Source organism: Drosophila obscura, unplaced genomic scaffold, assembly GCF_018151105.1.
Source record: "Drosophila obscura isolate BZ-5 IFL unplaced genomic scaffold, ASM1815110v1 contig_179, whole genome shotgun sequence".
NCBI lineage: Eukaryota > Metazoa > Arthropoda > Insecta > Diptera > Drosophilidae > Drosophila > Drosophila obscura.
The window spans coordinates 7,717,703-7,742,633 of record NW_024542766.1 but is presented as its reverse complement, the minus strand read 5'-3'; the positions used below and the strand labels follow the sequence as shown (position 1 = coordinate 7,742,633).

Below are 24,931 nucleotides of genomic sequence, written 5' to 3'. Positions count from 1 at the left end.
TAAGCATCCAAAATTTAAAACAAAAAATGTACACTTTCGCAAGCCAAGTCTCGATGAATTCTTCGTGGCAGTGGCATTCGAGATTTCTGCAATCAGTAGAACTTTGTTTAATTTTTTTGCGATAAATAATTCATTGTGTACCCTGTTTTGGCTACACACCTTGCACATTTTCAGTATTTTGAGTATTTTCTAGCATATTCAAAATTTCCAGTATTTTGTAAGACGATGTATAAATATGTAGCTGACATGTAGCAAATGTGTAGTTACCATGTGAAAAGTTAATTTTGTCTAGCATTTCATTCAAACTATATTTGTTTAAGCCTTATTTTATAAATAATCAAAAGAAAACGAGTACTTTAAACGAGCAAGTTCCGTAGAAAATTGATTCGTCAATTGGATAAAATTATATTTCGAGGGCAGGGAGTCAAAGCTAGCGCCTAATATCAAACGGAATATCAAAATCGAGGAATATGATCGGCAAATAAGGACAGAAAGCGCTGATTTGTTGTCATTGTCATTGAACGTAAACAGAGTGTCGAAATTTGATTTGATTTGAATTTAATTAATTAAAAGCAAAATGAATCCGCTAACAAATATGAAAAATGTGCTGAAACTCAGCGAACACGACCTGCAACAGGGTGTGGGTAAGAAGAGCTGGCACGACATGTACCGCGACTCGGCGTGGATCTTTGTGGCCGGCTTTCCGTACACACTCTCCGAGGGCGACATCATTTGCGTCTTCTCGCAGTACGGCGAAGTGGTCAACATCAATCTGGTGCGCGACTCCAAGACTGGCAAGTCCAAGGGCTTCTGTTTCCTGTGCTACGAGGATCAGCGCTCCACTGTGCTGGCCGTGGACAATCTAAATGGCATCAAGATCATGGAGCGAACACTGCGCGTCGACCATGTGCTGGACTACAAGCCGCCCAAGGAGAACGAAAAGATGGACGAGGAGACGCTGCGCCTCTACATGGAGGGTTGTGCACCCAGGCCACAAATGGGGGATGTTAAGACTGAAAGAAAGGAACACAGAAACAAATTTAAAGGCAAATAAATGTGAATTTAATATTAATTTTTATTAATTTTCAAATGTAAGACAAACTTAAACATTTTATTTATCATCGGCACTGGCAAAGGAATCCTCCTCATCGGAGTCCAAGTCCTCGGGCTTAAGCTGAATGGGAGGATTCAAGCCCTCCTCGGCCATTTCACGCATAATGCGACGCCTGTAACGCTCATAGGCACTGCCACGCTCACGATCCGTGTTACAGAAGTCCACATCATCCGTAAAGCTGTCGTGTGAGGTGTTAATCGAATGGACATAGGGATCATGATATGTGTTATACCCCTCCGAATCGCTGGATGTGACATTTCCATCCTCATCTTCGTCGTCGTCTGTGAAATAGAGCGATTAACAAGGTTATTGACCCTTAAGGATCTTTCAATATCTTTCACTTACCAAAAACAAACTTGTTCATTTCGCGTGCCAGCTCATCATCCGATCCCATGGCTGCTTCCTCATCATCGGGATAATCATTGGCATAGTAGTTCTCCTGATTGGAGTCCTCCGAATCGCACTCTTCATCGGCATCATTGTAGCAGTCCTCTAGGACTATATCACCCATGGGTATAAAACTGTAGACATTTTCAAAAAAATTATTTTACTTGTGAATTTTGCATAGACTTTGAGAGTAGAGAACTTTTATGTGCTTATTGGGGGGGTATGTGATTCTGTAACTGAATTATAAGCGAAGTATTTCTGTTTAGTTCTAAGCAATGTGGAGACTGATTTGTAATGATGGCTAGGGAAAACCCTCTCAAGATCCTGCTTCACTACTTAATATAACATACCAAATATTGCTCAAAAAATGAGTAGTTCTCTTTAAGTAAGAACACTATGGACCCAAGAAAACATTTATCTAAAAATGCAATTTAAATGGAAAATATTTTGTTCTGAATTTTTAAATTTCAATCTGTAGTTTCATGGTTTTTATTATGATGTCTACAAAATTCGAACAAGAGCAGCTTCCAAAGTCACACCTCATTTATAGAAATCGTTGCAACTTTAATATATCAAGACATTTAAACCAAAGCAATAGCAGACATTTATTTTATCCATCTACCAAAGACACATGAGACCTTCCTTTAATCACCTGCAAATCTCCAACCGCTGAAGCTAGTCTTTTCTTTGTTTTCTTCATTGAAACGTCAGAGTTTGTTTTTTTTTTATTTGGTTTATTTATTCAGTTTATTTTTTTTGTAATCACGGGGGCAGCTCTAGACCCCAACAAACACTAAAAACTATGCACTTAATTAGACTTTAGCACAAGAGTTTCTCGGTTTACGGGCTTTCTGATTTCTTGTATTTTTGTTGTTTTTGTTTTGTGTGGAATGAAAGGAACAAGAATGAAACGAAACGAATAAATGAACACCGGCGGGGCGGGGCGCAACTGGCCAAAAAAATAATGGAAACACACACAACACAGACAAAATGGTACATGGTATGCGTATGGAGGGTGTGTGTGTGTGGTGTGGTGTGTGATATGTGGAACATATAGTAACTAAAAGCTATACAAAGCGAAAGAACTTATGCTAGAAATGTCACAGGCTTTAAGGCTCTACCGATTGATTGGTTCATACGATGTGTGGCAGAGGGCACGAGGAGTCCAGTGAAGAGAATATTTTCCTTTTTCATCTTTATCAGGCACTAAAATGGCTTACAAAACAGATTCTTCTAAAGGGGTTACTATAATAATTGTGATATAATGATATAAGAGTGATGTCTGCCCCGCTCTCTTGGTTGAACTTTGGCACTAAATTTATGGGACCTTTATGGGATTTTCTATCGATTTCTTAGCTTAATTTTATGCTGCTCCTTTATAGCGATACTTTGGGCAGGCAATTTGTCTTCTAGCAATTATAATTCACATCAATACAGATGCATAATTCTCTAACGAATTGCACTTTCGTCTAATTTGATTATTTTCTTTATATTTGTTAGCTTGATGCTTGCTTTGGGTAACTAATTTTTGCGATCTAGCAATTTTCTTTACCTCTGGAATAAGGTATTCACAATTGGTCAAGATGTTTGTGGCATCTCTTTCTTATAGCTACGAACTTTATGTGAATTTTCTCTACATATCTTAGCCATATTTTTGCTTTTATTTATAGCGATATATTTGGGGAGTGCTTTATCCCCATTGGCATATAATTATACCCGACACTCAGAGAGTATAGGGATTTACAAAGCCATTAGGTTTTTTTTTGTTAAATATTGTAGATGCATTTTCGACTTAAATTTTATTGTAAACTTAAGGATTATTATTGGATTTTTTTGTTATGATTTTGTATCTTGCTTTGGTCTTGCTCCATCCAGTTCTTGTTCTAAGATTAAGGAGTAGATTTAAGATGCCTCTTACAAAAACGTTTTTATAATGATTTTTCTTGTTCAATTTCAAAATAGAATCCTCTCTTTTGTTGCTGGATTTTAAGTAAGGATCAAGTCGGTCTCCTTCGGCATAAAATCGAAGCGTTTCCTTGTCTGTCTCAAGGTGTTCTCTCCCTGCTAGACTTTATCTATAAAATGTTTTAATGATGTTTTTCAGCAAGCAGATTATTTTGTTTATAAATGCATTTCCTTGTTAAAGATTTCTCAATTTTCTAAGATCAAGCAGTTCGCTTTCGACCAAGTCGCATCTTCTTTTTTTTAAATTTTGCAGGTTGAAGCCGTAGTCTCGCTCTTAAACTTCGACTGGTAAGTATTTGAAGATCAAGTAGATTGTGTTTTCATATAGATCCATCTGCCTGCTCCTTTAGATCATGCATAATCCATATAAATCCGCTAAATATTTGGCATGCCTCTGCCATTTTTGCTGCTCTTTCATTGAAGCGCAATAGCTGCACCACACATACATACATATCATATATCTAATGAATTATAAACTAATCAATCGATAGAGTCTTAAACAGTTTTTGTCATATTAGTGGGCGGGCGCCTTGGGGCTGTGGCTGTGTGCCTGTGTGCCTGTGTGTGGCAGGGCAATCCTTTCATTCTTTGGATGAGGGGCTGGGGCTTTGTCTCTGCTGCTGCTTTGTCTCTCTCTCTCTCTCTCTCTTTCTCTCTCTGTGGCAAGTTGTGTCCTACTACCAGTAGCAGGTGTAGTAGTAATTAAACGGATAATACAACCTTTTATAGAGAACGGAATCGGATACGGAGTATGGGTTGGATTATTGAGCAGTAGACATGATTGTTAGTTTTGTTGTTGTTTGTTTAATTAACATTAAAATTAATAGGATAAATGCGATAAATGAGACGACTGGCCACGAGGATTACGCAAAAAAACAGCCCAACAAACAGTAAGGCAGGGGGAAGGGAGGAGGCACACACACACCACCCACATATATATACGTATATACATACACACACACACAAGCACCTACAAAATACAATACACAGGCCAATGGGAGAATGGCTTAATTTGGCTGCTCATCATCCACTCTACATAAAGGTATTCGTGATGCTAAACGTTTGCTCATGTGGTTCAATGTGTATGACGAACCTTAGATAATTGTCATCCATCATATCGACATAGGCCGCCTGCATCTCATTCTCGGGCACATATAAATCGTAGACATAGCCAATATCCGAATCGGCTGGCTGCTGTTGATCCAGCTGCTGGTGGCCTCCTCCTCCCGGCTGCCGTTGTTCCTCCTCTGTCAGCAGTCCTCCTGCTGCTGTTGCTGCGGTTTCTATGTCTCCCGCCGCCCCTGTTCGCTGCTGCTGCTGCTGATGTGATTCGATATCCAGAATTGTAATCTTAGCGGCTGCATCATCTTTGTTGTTGTTGCTGCTGCTGCTGCTGCCGCCTGCCGCACCCTCGTTCTCATTGATGTCATCGAGTGTAGTCCTTAAGCAGTTGACCACACGGAAACGCTGCTCGCGTGTGGTTTGTTGTGCCTCCAAACGCTGCCTGTCCCTGCGCAGGGCACTGGCAATGGCCGCAGCATTCGATTTTTGTTGCACTAGCTCCTTGGCCGTAGCTTTGTTCATTCGCGCCGCTGCAAATTGTTTTGTGGCGCTGTCATCCTAACGTAAAAGAAAACGAACCTTAATATCTACCGAATATCTATATATACCCCATTTATGGCCCCACTCACCTGCTTGGTCAGGGTGCCGGCAAATTTCAGCACGGTCGTCAGCTCGTCTTTGTCCGCGGCGTCGGCGGATGCGGACGGATCCGCCCCCGGCAGCAGTTGTGCTGTGCCCAACGCGTTCTCATCGCTGTGCAGCCGCCGCCGTTTGCCGTTTAGCACGAAGGCCGTGTGTGGTTCTTCATCAATCCGCCGCTTAATACGCACCACAGCAGGCATTTTTCTTGGCTTTTTTTTCGTTAAAAATTTGCAACAAATTCGGTTTCGATTCAATAAAAAAATGTGTTGGACGCGCAGTGTGACTGTATATGCCAAAAAATACCATAAGATCCAACGATAGTTGGAACGATATTTGTAGCAGGAAGTTATCGCAAATAAATTATATATGGAAAGGGATATATATATATAGATATATATTTTGGTTTGGGCTTAGAAAGCAAAGCGCTTTTATAGAGCTTTTAAATATTCCTTGGCATTATTTTCACGGAAGTTATTCAAAATTTTCAATTTTAATTGATACTTTATGGCGATATATTGGTATTTTTTATGTTGAAAACGGAAAACTCACCTCTCACCAAAAACCGTTTGAGGAGATAACCATTTGAAAATGCTTTTTCATTTTTAGAGTTTTCTTTTGCTAAATTAGAATACAAGAAATAACACCGCTTAACAGTATTTTCCCATTAAAATATTATATATTCTAGATGATAGAAAGAGGCGGCCAAAAAACGGCAACTCGGCCGGGCGACCCTTGACTTGCCACCCATCATTGTTCCAACCCCACTCCCACCCAACACCCACACACCGGCTCAAAACAGCTGACACACACTCACCAAACAATAGTCTCGCTCTCTTTCGTCCTCTTTGGTGGGTGTTGCTCTCTTTTCGTCTTTCGGCTGTGCTTCGTATGCCACTTCGGCCTTGAAAGCCTCCCCCACAATAACGTATCCTGATCAGCATGGAATCGGCATTCGTTTCTCTTTGCTGGCGTCGCGCGGTTCTATTCTGCGAGTGGACACGGAACGCATAGCAAATATTTTTGCCTACAATTTACGTGCTTTGTGGCAACACCAAAAATTCAAGAGCCTCCTACCAAAATGGGGCTGTGTGCAGGTGTTTGGCTGTGGCTGGGTTTTTAATCAACGCCAAAAGTGCAATAAAATTAAAGTGTGCGTCGCAGATTGAAGCCATTTTACCGGTTGACAACAATCTTGCCGCCGCAGCATCATACCGCGTCTGTGTGTGTGTGTGCGTGCGTGTGAGTGTGGTGCTCCCTCGTCTCGTCTAGTTTTCGCGCGCGGAAAAATTTTGTTGCGGCAAATGTGTAAATGTGTCGCGATTTTTGGGCTCCAGCAACACCCACGCGCGAATAATTTACAGACAGGCCCGAACATGATTTAAGGGCACGCCGATTGCTATCAGTGAATGCCGCAATTATGTTTTAATTGGCGCTAAATGGTTTACACACAAACAAAAGCCGTGAAAGAAAGGATTAGCAGCAGCAGCAGCAGCAACGACGGGAGGGGAAGGCGTGTTTGTTAAGGTGAGTGGTTTGTGCATGTGTGTGTTTGCGTGTGTGGGTGTATTTTTTGGTTGTGTGAATCTGCCGCCAATTCCAATAGGAAATTTACCGTTTAATAGAGTTAAAATTGAGAGGATTTTGGGAAGTGTTGGAATAACAAAAGAGATTATTGGGCCTAGGAATACCCTATAATTGAATTTGTTTTCTGTTTAATCAACTTTGGGAACCAAACCAATTAAAATTTAATGCTTTTAAATTTACGTAAGAATTTTATTAAAAAATAAAGACAAAATTTCAGAACAAGAGAAAATGGGATAAAATAAACGCTACGTTTGAATAATAAATGTTAACTTTATTTTTAAGTGTTAGCTCTAAAAACCAAACGAATTTTATGGTTTTTGGTGGATGGATAGAAAATAGTTATCTCATTGGATACCCAGAGATTTTAATTCAAATGTCAATAAATCGACTGATGTTGATGATGATCGATGATGTTAAAGAAATCAGGCACTTTGCCGCATCCCGCTCACATTTACTTACATCTGCTCGACTATAAAATACCCTATTATGAGGCAAATTAATTTCCCCTATATTTTATAGGCTTAAACTCCTCTAAAATGCCGCCCATAAACAAAATCTAAATTTAGTGCATGAAAATAGTGAAAAAGAAAGGTGTTTCGAGGCACCTGCTTTTGTGTGAGGGTTGTCTGCCTCCTTCCACCTCCACGCTGTCGTTCATCTCCCGCCTCCCACCTCCCAGGAAACCTTCGGTGGGCCTATAAAAATATTTACGAGTAAATATAACAGCCTCCACGGCTCTACCTCCTCGCCCGCCTGCTCTGGCCACCTCTTTTGACCCGGGGACTATCCAAACATATGCTACGGGGAGCAGACTTCCTGTTTTATTTATGTGGCGGGCGTCAAAAAATTTGCCATCGCATGAATCATCTGACGCGAGCTCCCCAGGACCAGGACCACGACCACGACCACGGCTTTTCCCCATTGTACTATGTAATATGAGCCTGCTGCTCACGTGGATGTGGATGTGGAGTGGGAGAGAGGACAGATCCTGGATGCGTTTGGCATAATAATGAAATAATAATGTCGCCTTTTGTTCGCTTTTGGAGGTGTCTCAATGTCTCTGGCAATAAATTAATGGGATCTGCACATAAAACACGCATATAAAAAGCACCCTGCAGGTTGTACGAGTATTTTCCTTCGCTCTTGATTATGTGACACGCAGCAGCTTCCTCATGTGACAGGCAGAACCAGAACCAGAACCAGCACCAGGACCAGGACCTTCTTTCTCCTTTGCCACCAGTCAAATCTAGGGGAGTGATTTTCCGTACTCGTGGGGTGTGGTGGCTCGGTTGGGGGGTGGGTTGAAAACCTGGCGGCAACATTGTCAGCTGTTGCCGCTTCTTAGCCGAAAAACTAAATTAGCATAAAGATGGGTTTAAGTTGCCGCCGTTCCGAAATGCGTGTCCTAAGACAAGGGAATGACGATGCCCAAGGATCTCCCTGATAAAATGCTAATCATGGAACTTACAACAACATTCTTGTTTGGGTTTTCCGCAGCCATTGCTGCCGTACCCCCCCGCATTTTGGTGGTTGATTGCCGGCTGGAAAAAAAAGTAAAGTTAAGCAAAGAAAACTCCTTGAAAAACTTTTGCACTTTCGCTTTACACAAGTTTGTTGTGTCGTTTATTTTCGATGGTAAATCTCAGAGGGTATGATGTTACTTTGGGTGAGTTTGTGACGTTTTCGTATAGATTTTGGGGAGGAAGTATTGGAGTTGGGAAGTTTCTTTGTGGAGTATACAAATTTGCAATAAACTATGATTTTATGTGAACTATAAGAGTCGGGAGCACTCGAAGCAAATTTACTATTGTTTTCCAAGTTTTCTTCAACTGGAAAACCCAGAAGAAAGCGTATCTCTCAGTTCGACTTTGCCCAAACAACTCAAAAACATTATTTACTTTTTCTGCCCTACGCTCTTTTTGTGCAACACATTTTTGATTAGCTTCAAGTTCAGGCAAAGATGAGAGGATGCTAGGAATGGGGTCGGGGAGGGTCGCCTGCTGTGCGGGGGGGCTGGGGTAGGTGTTTTAATTTTTGTTTAAACTTTGGTCGAGGCAAAAACACCTTGGGGGCAAGCATCTGCTTCAGCTTGGGTCGAGTCGAGTCGAGTCGAGTGTCTCTTTGTGGCTTTGACAGCTTGTGGTTGTGGGTGTCTCTCTCTCTCTCTCTCCTCCCTCTTTTGTCTGTGGCAGGATGAATGCCACATCATCATCATATATCCTTGTTAATTTGTCTAGGGGTTGGATTTTTGGGGGAGCAGAGAGTGTGGGAGGAGGTACGGGAGGTACGGTACCTCTTCATAAATCATTATAATGCATTTTGTTTGGGACAAGTTGTTACGGTCAAGTGTTGCGGTCATTCCAATAACATATTCATCATCATCATTGAGAGATTCGGAAATGGGCAGGAAAATGCGGATTGGGGGGGAAGAGCAATTTATAATCCTAAGAGTGGGACAACAGATGGGGGGATGAATATTCGAGGATTTTTGGATTGTTAATATGGTTTTGGGGATGAAAATAATGGGAGAAATTTTAGATGAAATCGAATAGAAATTAATTTACACCTAGAAAAAAGAGGAAAACCCCTATTAAAAAATACACAAAATTGTACCCCACTTTCATCCTATCCTTTAAATGTTACTGTCCATTGTTCATTTGGCGTGGGAGGTGAGGAGAAGCACAAGAACACACCGTTAAAATTGAATCAAATTCCAATAAGACCACGCTCTGCAGTATGAGCAGAGGAGAAGAGGAGCAGCAATAAAAGAGCCGCATGGAATGAGCCTACGCCATGATGAAATCATACATATGTACATAAATGCATACATACATAATTTCATAATGGTCTCTCCGCGAAGTGCACCGAACTTTAACCATCTCGCTCGCTCTCACGCCCACTATACTAACAAGTGGCCACACACCTACACAAACGTTCACTCTCCTTATGCTTAGTAGTGAGAGATTGGAAGTGGAGCAAAAAGAGTGCATGCAATGAGCCGGTTGCGCAGTTACATCATCGGTCTTCCAGTTCCAGAAGCTTCCAATTCCCGGTTCGGTTTGCACGCGTTCCAAGTCAGCTCCGCGTTCTTTTGCCGGTTTCGGGTCGGAAAAAGCGGGAAAATGGTGAAAATCAATCGGAAAATAGTGTAGCTTGTGTGTGTTAGTGCAGTGCAGTGAAAAATATCAACAATCCTGGCAAGAAAGTGTTAAATCTACGAAAAGGCGAAGCAGCGGCATAAAATGGCAAATATGTGAAAGTGTAATGAAAAAAGTGAAAGTCCAATGCAACAAGTGTGTTAAACATTATTTCATTCTTTTATTCTTGTGCAAAAAGCAGCAAAAATGACAGAGAAGCACCCTACTTTGGTTCCGTTATGTCCGTGGTGTCGCCCACAATTTTTTCGTGCGCTCACGAGGTCTTGCGCTGCATGTGTGTGTGAATTGCAGAAAGTCTACACATCTATTGCGCACCCTTTCTAACTCTTGCCTACGTGACTTCGTCGGCGCTTTCGTTCCAAGATGTCTCCATATTTGGTGAGGGGAGATGATGTCGCTCTCTCTCTCTCTCTCTCTCTCTCTCATTTCTCACGTGTGCGCCAAAACGGGATAAAGCGGAAATTGAAAAGGGCGAAATGGCGCTGAAAAAAGAGATCGCAGGTGGAAATGTGAAAAGTGTGTGAAAGTGAAGTGTGTGTGTGAAGTGCAGTGCAGTGTTTGTGTCGTTTCGTACCGTTCGAAATCGTCGTACGTTCCCGAAATCTCACGTTCTTGTTTTTTCGTTCGTCGTAACCTCGAAATCGTTTGTGCAAAATGCAACGCGTTATTCCCGCTCCCTTTCTAACTTTACCAGTAATAGGCGGGTGAGAGGATCAACATGGCCAAGGTGACTTCGACAGCGCTCTCATTCCAAGATGTCTCTCTAAAAGGTGAGGCCTTGAAGTTGTGACTATCTCTCTCCCTCTCTTGTTCGGCATGTGTGCTGCTGGAGTTTAGCAAAATATGTGTGTGCTATGGGAGTCTTAGCTATACTGGCGCACCTTCTTTTAAGCTTTTTCGGTGATGGGCATTTTGTTTTTTTTTCTTCTTCTTAAACCCGTGCACGTATGATTTTCTTCCCTACCTACTCTTCATTTTATTTAAATACAAATAAGAAAACATTTTGGAAAATATTATTACAATAAAAAAACAGCATACCCTCATATATTTATACACAAAATACACAAATAAATTCACAAAATATCACGTTTTTAATTTATGCTTTTTTTGGAGCTTGCAATTTAAAGATTTTTGAATCTCTTTTGATATAAATGGCTTAAAATGTGTGAATGGATGATAAATATTTTAAAAATGTATGACATGCCACAAAATTGATTGAAGCCGATCAAATATTCAAACCCCACCATACGCTTTTTCCATCCCAAATGCCAAATATAGACATAAATTTGGGAGTTTTTCACGTTTCCAGTTCTGTTCCATTTTTCTGTGTTTTTTTTTGTTGGCGGGTTGTATGCTCAATTATTCATCAAAGTCGATGACTGTGCGAATCGTGTGAGAGGGGAGAGAGTGTTATGGCTTATGGATTGGGATTGGGATTGGTGTTGGGTCCTGGTCGCCAATTACAAAAGTAAATAGAAATCCGCTGCCACTCCTGGTATATGGCACCAGTCGCAGATATAGTACTCCCTTCGATAATACAGCCGTCGTTGCACCCTTCCGACACAAATCACATTAAATTCTGCTCGTGCTCATTACGGACGAGCTGCCTTGGCAGGTCCTGGGGTCCTGCGGACTGGACGCACTTTCCACTTTCACTCTGCAGCAGAAGCAACCCTCATTCATGGGATGCAGCGGCGGGCAGGACAGGACAGGACAGGACAGGAGAATCCACCCCCATATCCGACCCTCGACGCTCCACTCTAATATCATTTTGCAATTTGCACTTGGCAAATAAAGGAGTGAATGCTGTGGCAGATAAAACACTGTTCCTGCTCCTTTGTTCTTGTGGCAGCCAGCCCTCGGATACCCCACAAAAGGCAACAAATGTTTCCCTCAGCCATCGATAGCACTAGGACTGGGACCAGTGCCAGTGCCAGGACCTGGCTAACATACGAAATGCTATCCCCAAAACGCATTTTGTAGCCGTTTACATTTCAATGGACAAATGCTTCGGCTTTGGATCTCCTCTCGGTCCCTGCCAAAACGCATGCCACACATTGTTAAATAAATTATCGCCTGCGCTACGCTTTGTGGCAGCAGCCATCGATGAAATCGTTTCCATTGAGTCTTTGGTTTTTTTTTTTTTTGCGTTTGTATGGTTCCCTGTAAAGCGGGAACTGGGAATAGATATCGAATTTGGAAATAATTAAAACGAAGCGTAAAGTAAATATGTCAGGATATAATACGTAGCACAAGTCCCACTCTTAAAAATATTATAGAAAAATAAATCCAGTCTAAGAGAACACTAAAAAATACTTTAAAATTCTGAAAAATTATAAATACATACTAAAAGATTCTTAAATTTAATTCTTTTAATTAATAAACTTGAATAATTTTCTAGATAATTATTCTAAACACACTAGAAAAATAATCGCCCAGGAAAAATTGCAAAAAATATTAGAGATAAACAATAGAAATATTCGAAAATTCTGAATATACATACCATGAAACGTTTTAGGGTACGTTCATAGTCGTTGCCTTATCAGGAGCATCATATTACGGTTCTGTCTGGACCGCTATTGGGGGGTTCCCAGCTTCCCCACAAAACTCCCCCTTGGACTCTGTCTGCCCCTTGGGTACGTGGATGGATGGATGGATGGATGGGTGCCCGTACAGCCCGGGGGGTTGTGCACCCAAAGCATGTGGGCGCGCGTTTGTTGCTTGTGGCATGATTGACATGCCCCTCACATCCATACACATGCCCCACACGCACACACTCGAGCACACACACACATACCGATCTGCGCTTTGTGACAAACAGCTGATTGCGTGTCTGCAATGTCCTTGTGCCTCCTGGATGCCTCCTTTCTTTCTCTGTGGCATGATTTATGTTTCCAATTGAATTTCTTGACTTTTTCTTCTGTCATCCTGATAATGGGTAGAGGGGGTCGACACGTGGCCGGGAGGGGGGGGCCAAAAGGAACTCTCTGCTCCCTCCGTACAAATTAGCTCATTTTCCGCTACACTTGGCTCACGTGCTCGCTCGTTAGCATCCTGGGAGCAGGAGGAGCAGCAGGAGCACCAGCAGGTCACTGACACTTGTCCGACGTTTCCCCACCCACCAAACACAAACACACACACTCACACACAGTTTACCAATGGAGTCTCTCAATGAAAATGCGGGCCATTGGGCAGCAGATGTTTGCATTTTCTCAACTTGCCAAACTTACGAAACGTTTTCTTATCGAAATGCACTCAAAGAAATTTGAGGGAAGTTCTTAGAAAGAATCACAAGAAAATATACAACTATGGAAATATTTTTTAGGCAGCCTTTAAAACGATATTTGGATGTCCTTCTTTCGATCATTTCATAGATACATACATATTTATAGATTATTCCGCCAAGTAATTTCTCGCAGTGTATTAAGTTAGCCACGGCACAGAAATCGGAAGGGAGTGAGATTCCAGAGACTGTCGATGCGATGCCACCTCACATGTCACGTACTTTTTTTGCCCAGCTTCAAATTGCCTCAAATTGTTTTTCGGCCATTCTTTTGCTCACACATTTGACAGCCCAATGGTATAGTGCTCCTCCTTTTCGCCATCTAATAGCCAACCAATATGAGTCACAAGTCTTCAACTTCTTTAAGGATATATGTATGTACAATATGTGTAGAGCCCCCTATCCTTTTCTCACTTCCTCTTTGGATTTTAGTTACATTTTGTGTTTGGATTTGTGTGTGTGTGGGTTTTTCTTCTTTATTTTTTTTTGGGTTGCCTAGCAGTTTATCTGCTTGTTGACAGCCGCCCAAAGGGAATTAGTTATCAAAAGGCGCATAAATCCATTTTCATTTTCTAGCATTTTCCAGCTTCGTCTGGGTTTTTATTTTCTCTGCTGAATAAAATATGAGTGGGATTGAAAATTGAGTGGGGATGTGTGGAAGAAAACCTCTTTAAAGTTTAGCTCAACTTTTAATTTAAGGGAATAATAGATGGCACTTAGGGATGTTAATAAAAACAGGCTTTAAAAGGAATTTGGGGGGACATTGAAAAGGGACTTCAAAAAGGGAAAAAGGTCTGTAATAGGAAGGAAAAGTACAAGTTAGTTTTAAACTTAAAAAGCACTGAAAAGATGTGTGTAAAAATAGAGAAAAATAAAAGGAACATATAAAAAAATTAGTAGAATATATTTTGGTAATAATTTAAAAATCCTATAAAATAAAATAAAAGCACTATACAATTTTTAGAAAATACTACAATTTCTGTAATTTCCTATCCATTGAAAACTGAAAATTTCCTATTTTATTTTTACAGGTATTTCCTTCAGACTTTTCTTCTTACCTCCTTCTTTTGCCTTCTTCCTGACCTTCTTTTCTCATTAGCACGTTGAAAGACATTTAATGGGAATTAAGGCCGAACAGAAAGTGCGTTCATCCGTTGCTCAGACGACTTTTATGGGTTTGTTCCTTGTTAATGCAAATACTCGTATAATAAAATTATTTACGCCATTGTTTAGCTTTGGTTATTAGATTCCTTGATTCGTTGGCACGCGATTGGGGGAAAATGGGAAAACCTACTTGATTTAACTGCCTCGAGATAAGTTCTTGGCCTTTTGTTTGGGGCCGTGTTGTCTTGGGCCCTGTTTTGATTTTGCAAGCAGGCCAAAAAACTGATAAACATAAATTTGAAGTGAAATAAGAAACATTGGCTGGCAGCAATAGAGGACAGGGGGACAGGGGACTCGAGACCCGGGACCCGGGACAGCGGACACGTGCTGCCAGAGTCCTGTGGCATGTAAAGCTATGCCACACCATTGACAGGACCCCATAGGACCTGTGACTACGACCTCTGGCTGTCCGTGTAGCGTCCTCCCTCCCTCTCCCTCTCTATTTCTCTGTATGGAGAGTGTGTTTGCATTTTAAAATCCACCCTCGGAAAAATCGTTTGCCAACTTCAATTTCAACCGCTGTCATTCGAGTCGAATGCCTGACTCCTCCTCTCGCGACTCCCATTCTCACTGTGTCATTCCCCAGGGCGGACAGTGGTTGCACAGTGGTTCGGTAGATTAATGGAAAGTGGCAAGGTATTTTTCATATTCCAATTCTGTGCATTTGTCCCACTGTAAAGTGGGCGCCACAGGCCATTTCATGGCTCTCTAGGGAGCTGGCAACGTTTCAGTGTGTTGCTTTTTGTAACCCCATTTGGCCTGCATTTTGCGCGCATTTTGATTTCGGATTTTCCGCCTGCCAATGGAAATACCAACGGAAAGGAAAGGTAGGACACATTTTTAGCAGAGTGGGGGAATGTCCACTCTTACACCTGTCCACCTGTACTACAGAGGACAACAGGGCAAGTGGCCAGTTCTCTCTCTCTCTCTCTCTCTCTCTCTCTGTTTGTTCGCTTTGGATACCGGTTCATTGGGGTTTTGGTGTATTTTTTCCTGTACTGTTGCTGCTGATGCATCCATCCATCGTCATCGTCATCGCAGTGGGTCCGTCTGGAGAGCGTGTCTGTAATTTGTTGCTGTGGCAAATTGTTGCTTTTAAAACCCTCCCCCCCCATCTGGATATACAATATTTTCCCCCTTTCTCTGGAATATTGCTCCCCCAATACTATAACGGAGGCTATCTGGCAGCATTTTCTCCCTGTCTATGTACTTTCCAAAAATTCAATCAAAAAACTACAAGCGTAAACAAGTGGGGTAACATTGGGGTTTTGTAGCATCCACTGAAAAATCCTTGTGTCTCCGAGTGTTTCGCCTTGTACGAACAGCACTTCAATTTCAAGTGTTTTCTTTTCCCTCCACTCGATTTTCCATCTTTTTCGATCTGTGGTCTTTTCCAAAATTCATGCCAAGAAAAAATGGTATGCAATATGGGGTTTTCGGTGTCCTTGTGCTTTTGCTGTTATGGCTATGGCTGTTGGCTGTTGGCTTATTGATGCTGTTTGTGCACCTGTTTTGGATACACTCTTGGCGGGGCAGGGGCAGGGGTCTCTAATATTTGTTTTGGGTGTTTTGAAGAAAAAGAATATATAGAAAAACAGTGTGTATACGCGAAATAAATATTAAAAATAATAAAAAATACTACCAAAAAATACTACAAATAACTAGAAAAAAAACGAATGAAAAAATCCTAAAATTCTATAAAATATTAGAAAATACTATACAAAAATACAATAAAAATTCCGATAAATACCTTAAAAATATTCAAATTGATTTGGTGAACAAATTGAAAATTTTGATATAGCTTATTATATTTTTTATATTTAAAAGCGTATTTTTTTCGCGTCTCGAAATATTTTAAAGTACCTTTTCCTACTTTTCGGTGTTAAAAATCGCAGATGGCTCTGCTTTTTGTGGCTTGGGGCCAAACTTAAAAACTGCCTGTGCTGCAATATTGCTTCAGAGACTTCATCTCCCACTGCCATTGCCAATCCCATTCCCATGCCTATCCTCCGTCTGTGGATCTCTCTTTCGAGCCGCCTGGATACACCTAACAGCCGTGCTAAGTCCTTGCCGGATTAGGCCTAAACGTCAGCCCCCAACCTCCCCCCAGTTTACGTTTATTCCCGAGTATTTGCACGCATTTTTGTGGCCAAGAAGGGGCCCTGAAAGTATGCTGCGCGAAAATTACGCAGGGAAAAAAGGAGGAAAAGCAGGAGGCTGGAAATAATAAGTAAAATACAAGAGAAAGGGAGGGAGCAGGGAGAACGTGTGCTGTCGCTGTTATCATTTGATTTTCCTTGGATGCTGTTTAACTTTCTTCCATCTTTTCATCTTTGATGCTCTTTTTGGGCGTAGAGTTGATTAGTCTGTGGGAAACACTTTGTGACCTCTAAAAGAAGAAAAAAAAATGGATCGGAAAACGATGGAAACTGTGGATATACTTTGTACTCTTGTCTCTGACTATTTTTTTAAAAATTATTTTGTGGAACTTTTGTTCCATAAAATATAAAACAAAAACGGATTATATAACTTTAAGGGTATTTCCTATGCTCTCCATTTCCATTTGATTTTGTGTTGCTTTTAGGGTATCGATTACTTCGTTATTCCTTGCGCCGTATACTTTTTTTTATTTTATTGCTGATTGTTTCACTTCTTTTCTGGGGATAACAATAAATTTTTATTGTTTGTTTGTTACGGCCGCATTTTGTTGCTACTTTTTGTTTGTTTGTTTTGTCTGTATTTTTTATTCTTTTTTCTTTTGGGTTTTAGTATTTATTTGGGGTTCGCCTTTGCTTCTATTGATTTTTGGTTGAATTTTGTTTGAATTTAGAAGTATTTCTGCTCTTTGCGTATACTTCTTTTCCGCTGTATTTCCTTTATTTTTCCCTGCAAAATGCCCTGCAGCATGATGATTGCCACTGACAAATGATCTTTGAACTCTTGTGTCTGTGGAGTTTTTCTTGAGGTTTTTCCTTGTGGCCTGAAAACGAAAGAAACTTTTATTTAATCTAATTAATTTGCTGCAGCGAGAAAACTGCTGTAAAGTTTATTAGGGTTTTCGTTTTGTTGTTTTTGTGTCTTAAGTCGCCCGTTTGTCAAATTTTCTCTCTCCCCCGGAAAACGGGAAAACTCGAAACAAGGAACAGACAACTCGAGACAAGAGGAACAGGAACAGAGGGAAGCAGAAGAAGTTAATGTCCCTGAACAACACCCAAAGGATAATGGAGATGGTAGGATGTGAAGTGTGGGCATGGGGATTCCCCTGAGAATTATCTCTGTAAATTGTCATAACTGTGGGACTTTTTTTATAATTAACTTCAGCATCGTCTGGGCTTATTCCCTTAACCTGTTGGACTTTGCCTTCCTATGGTTGGTTGATGGGGACAACTGTTGTCTTATTTTGCACAACTGTTGAAGAGTTTGCCCACATTCTCACTCTTTTTGGGATAGTTTTCCACATCTTTTTACAGAGTTTTCCCCATTTGTTTGGATAGTTTTTCACATCTTTTGGTAGTGTTTCTCCTTCTTTTGGAAGAGTTTTCCATGCGAACAAAGTTTTCTCTTCCCTGAATGATGTTATGAAGTTTCTGTGACTTGTTGAGGCACTCAAAAATTTGGCTTTGAGGATAATGAAATTGTTTTGCTGCTGGCAGAAGTATTTTAAGTGAATTTATGAATTTAAGTGAATTTGTGGTGGAAATTTCTTAGTTAAAAATGATTAAGTTTGATCTAATAATGTGTACACATGAATATATTTGTTGTCTAGGAAATAATGGCTTACAATGTGTATTTTTATTAAATATACACATAATTATATGAATTATGAACTCTTTCGCATCCCTTATGAGCTTATTTTCTCTCATAGTCCATGTAAATATTATTTATATCAAGCAAATATCAACAATCACAATTCTCTCGACAACATTTTCATTGCTTTTTTTTTTTCATGCCAGCAGCAATTCGATTTGTTTAAATCGTTTAATCGGATTATAATTTAAGTGTTTGTGGATGTAATGGAGTTTCAAATTAAACCCCTAAGAGGATTAGGGATTATTGCAATGTAGAGTGTTGTGTAATTGCTTAAATTTAGTGACATTTAAAGAGCCTGAACCCTTGGATTTGTTTTTGTATATTTTAAGTATATTTTTGCTCTATTCCGTGATGTTCCGTTCATGCATTTCAGAATTTCCTGTGGCAGCAACGCACTTTATTTTCTTAGTTTCTTAATTGAAAAATGTATAATTTATATGTCTGGTGTATATTTATTTTAATAGTGCTTCTCTCACACTGCTCCCCTGCCCCAAAGAGAGGGGCACATTCAACCCGTTATGTGCAAGGATACCCTCTATATCCCTTTTGCTTTTTGCACTACTTTGTCATAATTTGCAACTGCTGCAACACTGCATTTGCCTGCCACCCCAGCAACTACTACTCCTCCTTCCAGGTCCTTCGAGGTCCTTTGCACAACTGCTGTTCTTATTAACTGCTCAGCCATTTGGAGTTTTCCAAGAGGAGTTTTTCCGAGGAGTTAAAAGACAGCGCGGGGAGGGGGCAGGGCAAGGACTGCTGCAACGACAACACTTGACTGCATATCCTTTCTCCTCGTTGTTGTTTTTGCCTGGGCCTCTTCTGTGTATCCTATGTCCGTGTGTCCTGTGTGTCCCTTTGACTATGTCGCTGCATAATTTATGACTGCTTTGGCATTCAAGCTGTTTTTTGTGTTAGCCAACAAACAGGACCTCCCAAGGAACTCCTCCATGGCACCAGGACGAGCAAAACAGAACAGAACAGCACAGAACAGCACAGAACAGCACAGAACAGCACAGGAAGTGGCCTTAAATCAGCCTGCGAATCGATTGATATCCTTACGGAGGGAAAGAGTCAAGTGGAAGCTTTTGAAGGAAGCTTTAAGGAGGGCGCCCCAAGGACTCTAGGAGGAAACTCAATTATTGAACAATTTAATTTACTCGACTTTGCCGAACTTCCTGTTGCTTCTGGCCATCTCCTGATTAACATGTCCTTTATGCCACATTTATGCACCACACGGCACACACACACACACACACACACACAAGCAATCATCCTCCCACCTACCACACCCATCCGCCCATCCCCATAAGCAGCTAATAAATTTTGGGCCAGAATATGCCGCATATGGAAGGGACCCTCCCCGCCGCTGGAGGGCATACGAAGGACACGCTGCTGCTTTCATCCTATTTCCTGTTTGCTGTTGTTCCTGTTGTTCCTGTTCTGTTTGTAATTAGTGAAATTACTGGCACCGAAACCCCCAAAAACGAAGCTTCCCAACTCTTTCCCATAGCGGAACGCAGCTCCAACGAACCTCAAACTGAAGGGAGCCGCCTAACTCTTCCCTTAATATTTATGATTAAGCGCAGCTACTAACTCTACGCCAAATTATGATTAAAGTTGCGCCACGTTTTCGGGGGGCTGCCTGCTGTCAATAAAATGCATCATTAATTTTGAGCGGGGAAAAGGCAAAGGAAAGTGGGTTTAAAATATGACGAGAAGGCGAACTTTTAGTGGATGGAAACTGGGGAAATACTTCGCATAAATTTTAAAAATACTTTACTTTTAAGAAATGTGTAATTTCAAGACAATAATTATATGCATTCTATACGCATTGCTCAACCGCAGAATATATGTATATATACATTCGGGTAGAGCTTCAGGAGGAGTTTAATTGAAAGAAAATTGAAATGTCTGCTTTTCATGTTCGAGCTTCGATCTTTGTATGAAATTTATACTCTACTTGGAATTCTTCATCTCCTCAATTCCATGGCCCCCTAGATTCCTTTTCTTTATTGTTGGATTTATTTAATTTAATTTAATTTTTTTTCCATTTTTTTATTTTTAATTTATTCTACAATGCTTAAAAACAATCGCAACTCTTTGCCATAATTCCTATACCCTTCACTCTCGCTCTCACTCTTTCTCTCTCTCTCTCTCTACATTTTGAGTGCTGCCAAAAACCGCACGCGTCAGTCAACAAGTTTTCCCTCTACCTTTCCGCTTTTCCTTCATCGACTTTTATGGGAAACTTTTGCATTCACTGAAGGATGTAATTTCCTCATAGTATCGTTAAATATTGAACATTAAATGTGGTTGCGGGGAAGCGGTGCGGGTGGCCATAAAACCAAATGGGCCTTTGGAAAATTACAGCTGTTGCACGCCGACCTCTACGGCTATGGCTATGGAAAATATTTATATTGTTGATTATAGATGTCAACATTTATGACAGGCCACAAAAGTTAATTAGGCATAGAGAAATGGTGAAATTTTGGGTATAGCCCTGAAACTTTGTGAGAATATAGAGAGAGATATGGAGCTCTCTCCCTCTGTATCTGTTGGCTTAAACTGCATTCTAATTAGTTATCTGAAGCGTCTAAGCCATGATGATGAATGCCTAAGCAGTTTAGTTGCACAAACGAACAGAAACAGAGGAAACGGTGAAAGGAGGCCGCTCCCCAAGTTGGGAAGCTTAGTGAAGGAAAGTTTGTCTTTGGCAAACTTTTAGATATGGGTATAGCTAGAGGGGATACATTTTCGGGGAGATTTAAATATATTGAGGGACAGGAGAGGAGGGAAATTTCCATTTAAATAAGGAAAAATAAAAAAAGGAAAATAAGTTCTATGGGATGCTAAATACAAGATTTTGAAACCCCTTATTAACACTTTTTGTTTATGAAAAACATTTAATTTATATAAAAAATTCAATCAACAAATTTCTAAAAATAAAGTGTAGTTTTTGAAGACTTACGGAATCATTTTAAAATTAATTTTAGGTGCCAAAAACTGTATTTTCTCCATTCGATACTGATCTGAGCATCGCTTAGTACCCCTCCGCCCCGTAGCTGCTTCTAATTGCTTGGCATTGACTGTAAAAGTATTCCCAATGGCTTATTCTGGGTATCTCAGAGATCTCTATGTGCTCTGTGCGTGCGTGTGTGTGTGTGTGTGTGTGTGTGCGTGCGTGTTGCCTTTGGGCCATTTGTTGCGATTCTTTGTGCGTTTTTTGGCTTATAAATTTAGTCAAAGCACGTACCGTAAACTTGGCAATAAATCCGTAAGCCCAACCGTCCATGAACGCAACCCCCCCTGCCCCGCCCGTTTGAGCTTGTACCACTGCTCTGAATGTCCTTTGGCCTACACACATCTCCAACCCTGCTGTTCCTCCTGCTGTGGCGGAACACGTGGCGTATTAACAATATCGACATGAGTAAACAAATGCCCAAGGGGGCATGTAGCAGAGTGTGGCAGAAGGCAGGAGGCAGGAGGCAGCAGGCAGCAGGATGATGATTGCTAGAAGTAATTTACACTTTTACCAACTTTCAACTTTACGAAAAAACTTTTGCTCTTTCCCCAGCAAACAACAACAAAAAACTCGAAACGACAACAGAAATTAACACAAATGTTTCATAAACTGGCGTATCTTGATGAACAGGAAACGGGGAAAGGAAAAGGAAACAGGAGCAGGAAAAGCCATACCATACCATACCCACCCCCAGGACACGTGTTAAGTAGCCCTTATCCTTCGTGTGATATTGTGATTATCATCGGCTGGTAACATGCCGAACCTCCATCACGTCGACTACAATCGGAAGTATTCCGCCACGGAAACCATTCAGGTAAAAGTTTCTCTCTCTCTTTCTTATTTCTTTAATGATTTTTTCGGGTATTCTCCGAGTATATTTTAAGCATTCCCTTAGCATTTCCCCAGCCATTTCTTTAGCCTTTAAGTGAAGGCATTTACTAGCCTTCAAGTTGAAATGTGTTCCCGCATTTAAAAAGTACAACTTTGAGAGCGCGATAATTAAAAATAAAACGAAACAAATTTACGACGACGAGCACACTGGCACGCGACCAAAGTTGTGGGCATTCCCTCACTCCTCCAATAAGATATCTATTTTTCACACCCCCCCACAAGTCCAGGCGCCAAGAGCAGGAGCCAAAAGCAGCAGCCAAGAGCAAGAGCCAAGGCCAGGAGCCAGGAGCCAAGAGCCAATACCCCAGGACCTATGTCCGATTGGAAGACCGACCTTTCGTTTGACTCCTTTGCCCCTTGGACTTGATTGATGTGCACAACGTATTCTTCCTGCCCGTTTGTTTGAGCAGAGCTCAACGCGAATTAATTGAAGAGTTTTTTTTTTTTGTTGTACTCTTGCGGGGCAGGAACCGGAGGCAGTCTTCGAGTCCAACCCCCCAAAAGACACGCCTACTGTCCCGCTAATTGCTGTCATAAATTTTGGAACTCAAGTTGGTAGCCAACGAACAAAAAAAAAAAACACATTCTTTCGGCAAATTGTTGTACTCTTTAGATGGGGAGTAGAGGGTTAAAGGAGGTACATATGTTGGCTATGATGAAAGGGTAAACAAGGAATGCTCAATAGTTATTTGAGACGATTTTACTTCCTTACTCTAAACTGTACTCTAAACTCTAAATAAATATAAATAAAAATAGTATTAATAATATAATACAAATAATAATAATATTAATACTAATATATATATACTAATATATATATATAATACTAATATATATATATAATACTAATAATATAATACAAATAATAATAATATTAATACTATTTTTATTATTAATATTATTTTGTTTATATTATTGTAATTATTTTACAAATTATTCTCTTTAAATTATTATATTCCATATTATTATCGATCAAAAAAGGAGGGGCATCTCTTATTCGATGTACATATCTGTGGAGAAGGGACGTCCTTCTCTCATTTGTTTTTTTGGTTAGCATGTTGTCTCAGCTTTGGCTGTTCCCACTGCCACTTCTCTCCCCGTTTTCCCTCGCCCATTTCTCTGGCTTTTCTCTTTACCGAAAAAAAGTTAAGCATAAAAACCATCGTCGGAGAAAAGTCTGTCTGTCTGTCTGTCCCACCGCCGGCTGGCTGGCTGCTGCTGCTGCTGCTGCCACTGTTGCTTTTTATTTCATTGTGTTTTTTGTTTCAACCAAAACGTTGCTTCCGCATTCATTTTCCTCTACAGCGCAAGAGAGATGGCTACAAAGGAGAGAAAGAGCGAGGTGCATATATCCCGTGTCCGGGTCTCTCTCTCTCTGTGAAACTTGATTAAGTAGTTTCCGCGTGTTTTTATTTGCACAATAAAAGCATAAAAGGAGTCCTGCATCGCTCCTCCCGTACTAAAGTTTGCCGAGGGCGGGAAGCAGCGGAAAAAGTGCTCTCGAGTGCTAAATATGTGAGGGAATTCCCTGTACTATGCCCCCGCCGTTCCCATATGACTGCTGCTCTGACTGCTCCTCTGATTCCATTCTGCCAGACATGCTGGCGTCTTTTTTTTTTTTTGCTATTTAAGCTAGTATTTTTATGGCTTTGCTGTGCGGAATGATAACGTTATGACTCCATTGGTGACAAGTCGTGGACGTGTTAGAGTTAACAGATCTCTCACTCTCGTTAAGAGGAGAAATTCCAAGGGATAACTTCAATCCGGGGAATCTATAGCATCTATTTTTCTATAAAGATTCTCTTTTAAGAATTTATTCCCCTTCAAAACGCTCTCAAACGTCTTCTGTTTCTCCAAATTCTCAAATTTTCTAGAAAGTTTATTAGAAAAAATCACTGCCTACATTTGCGTAAGCTTAATCCTTTTGCTTTGTGATTCCCAACTAGTTCTGTTTGCAATCGAGAAGAATGCCTTATGTTTCGGAGCTATAGTTATCACTCAGGTTTCTCTTCAATTGTGTCGAATAAATCTTTCGCCTTTTACTAAAGATTTCCGTGGAGAGGGGCATTTTAATGAGTTTTCATTAATTTTTAGACTAGCGCCTGGGGGTTTAACACCGCCGGGCCAATAACAAATAAATACCACACCAAAATGGGAAAGATCCTCTTGAGGGAGAAGAAAAACTTAAGGAAATGTTAAGAAGCGACTTTTTTATTGTCTTGTTCAAGGTTTAAATTAGGCTAGAAATTATGCAATTTTCCAACCTTCAAGCAGACAGGAAAATGATTTTGGCACATTAAAAATTGGAATTCTCCTCTAAATCTTCAATTATTAATTCCAATGAAGTCTACTCGAATTATAGAAGATACCCAAACTATCGAAAAAGTAGCCCAAATAATTGCTTCCGTATCTACTGTTCAAAATGATTTCTATAGAAATCTGTGGCACATACCGTGCCATATGCTGCCGCAGTCGCTGCCGCACTACTTATAGACCCGCAGACGCTTTGCCCCATTAAAAATGATTACAGCAAAATGCCTTTCCGTTGGCACAAGGACTCCCGGCCGCACGGAGCGCGGGGGGCAACAGTCTCTCCGGCCACAAAAGTAATTTCACTTTTCGCCGCATATGCTGCCCTCTTTCTTTTTTTGCTCTTTTTTTTTTGGCAAAACAAACAAACATAAATATGGATTTCTCATTAAAATGCCAGAGTTATGCTATGCGAAATGATGCTGCTGCCGGCACGTAGAAAGGTCCCGCAAGGACTCTCCAGTAAGAGGAGTCTCGCGCAGGCGCTGCGGCTTTGTTGTCGGCCTCGCGCCAATGTCAATGTCGTACTCTTTGTGAAT

At 40.8% G+C, this 24,931-nt stretch overlaps 3 protein-coding genes and 1 non-coding gene across 6 annotated transcripts in view; 3 read left to right on the top strand and 1 right to left on the bottom strand.

The window, feature by feature from the left end:
- The first annotated feature begins 307 nt into the window (after positions 1-307).
- LOC111079334 (RNA-binding motif protein, X-linked 2) lies at positions 308-1,396 on the top strand. The gene has a single exon (XM_022374483.2). The coding sequence runs from the start codon at positions 578-580 to the stop codon at positions 1,052-1,054; it is 477 nt and encodes a 158-aa protein (XP_022230175.2). The 5' UTR covers positions 308-577; the 3' UTR covers positions 1,055-1,396.
- Positions 1,091-5,476, bottom strand: LOC111079333 (probable RNA polymerase II nuclear localization protein SLC7A6OS). Of its 3 annotated transcripts, XM_022374481.2 has the most exons (5): positions 5,158-5,456; positions 4,560-5,086; positions 1,460-1,635; positions 1,347-1,395; positions 1,091-1,292 (listed from the first exon to the last, which is right to left on the bottom strand). In XM_022374481.2, the coding sequence occupies exons 1-5, from the start codon at positions 5,368-5,370 to the stop codon at positions 1,112-1,114; spliced, it is 1,146 nt and encodes a 381-aa protein (XP_022230173.2). In that variant the 5' UTR covers positions 5,371-5,456; the 3' UTR covers positions 1,091-1,111. The 3 variants fall into 3 exon arrangements, with proteins under 3 accessions (XP_022230173.2, XP_022230172.2, XP_022230174.2); XM_022374480.2 differs by having other exon boundaries at positions 1,092-1,395; positions 5,158-5,476; XM_022374482.2 differs by lacking the exons at positions 1,091-1,292; positions 1,347-1,395; positions 1,460-1,635 and adding an exon at positions 2,218-4,186.
- A 16,454-nt stretch (positions 5,477-21,930) lies between these two features.
- Positions 21,931-24,931, top strand: part of LOC111080758 (protein sickie) — a 209,087-nt gene continuing 206,086 nt past the window's right edge. Inside the window, exon 1 of the mRNA XM_041592292.1 lies at positions 21,931-22,005. Within this exon, the coding sequence (XP_041448226.1) occupies positions 21,946-22,005 (60 nt within the window). The 5' untranslated portion in view covers positions 21,931-21,945. The remainder of the gene's footprint in view (positions 22,006-24,931) is intronic.
- On the top strand, positions 24,077-24,194 carry LOC121403991. Its single transcript, XR_005967637.1, has one exon. It is a non-coding gene; the product is annotated as a U5 spliceosomal RNA (small nuclear RNA).

What these genes read in the sequence shown, in the direction of transcription:
- LOC111079334 (XM_022374483.2), top strand. Translation starts at nt 578, where the DNA reads ATGAATCCGCTAACAAATATGAAAAATGTGCTGAAACTCAGCGAACAC.
- LOC111079333 (XM_022374480.2), bottom strand. Translation starts at nt 5,370, where the DNA reads ATGCCTGCTGTGGTGCGTATTAAGCGGCGGATTGATGAAGAACCACAC. An exon ending in ATGGATGACAATTATCTAAG is followed by an intron (nt 1,636 to 4,559) that starts GTTCGTCATACA and finishes AAATGTCTACAG; the next exon opens with TTTTATACCCATGGGTGATA. An exon ending in AATGAACAAGTTTGTTTTTG is followed by an intron (nt 1,396 to 1,459) that starts GTAAGTGAAAGA and finishes TCTATTTCACAG; the next exon opens with ACGACGACGAAGATGAGGAT.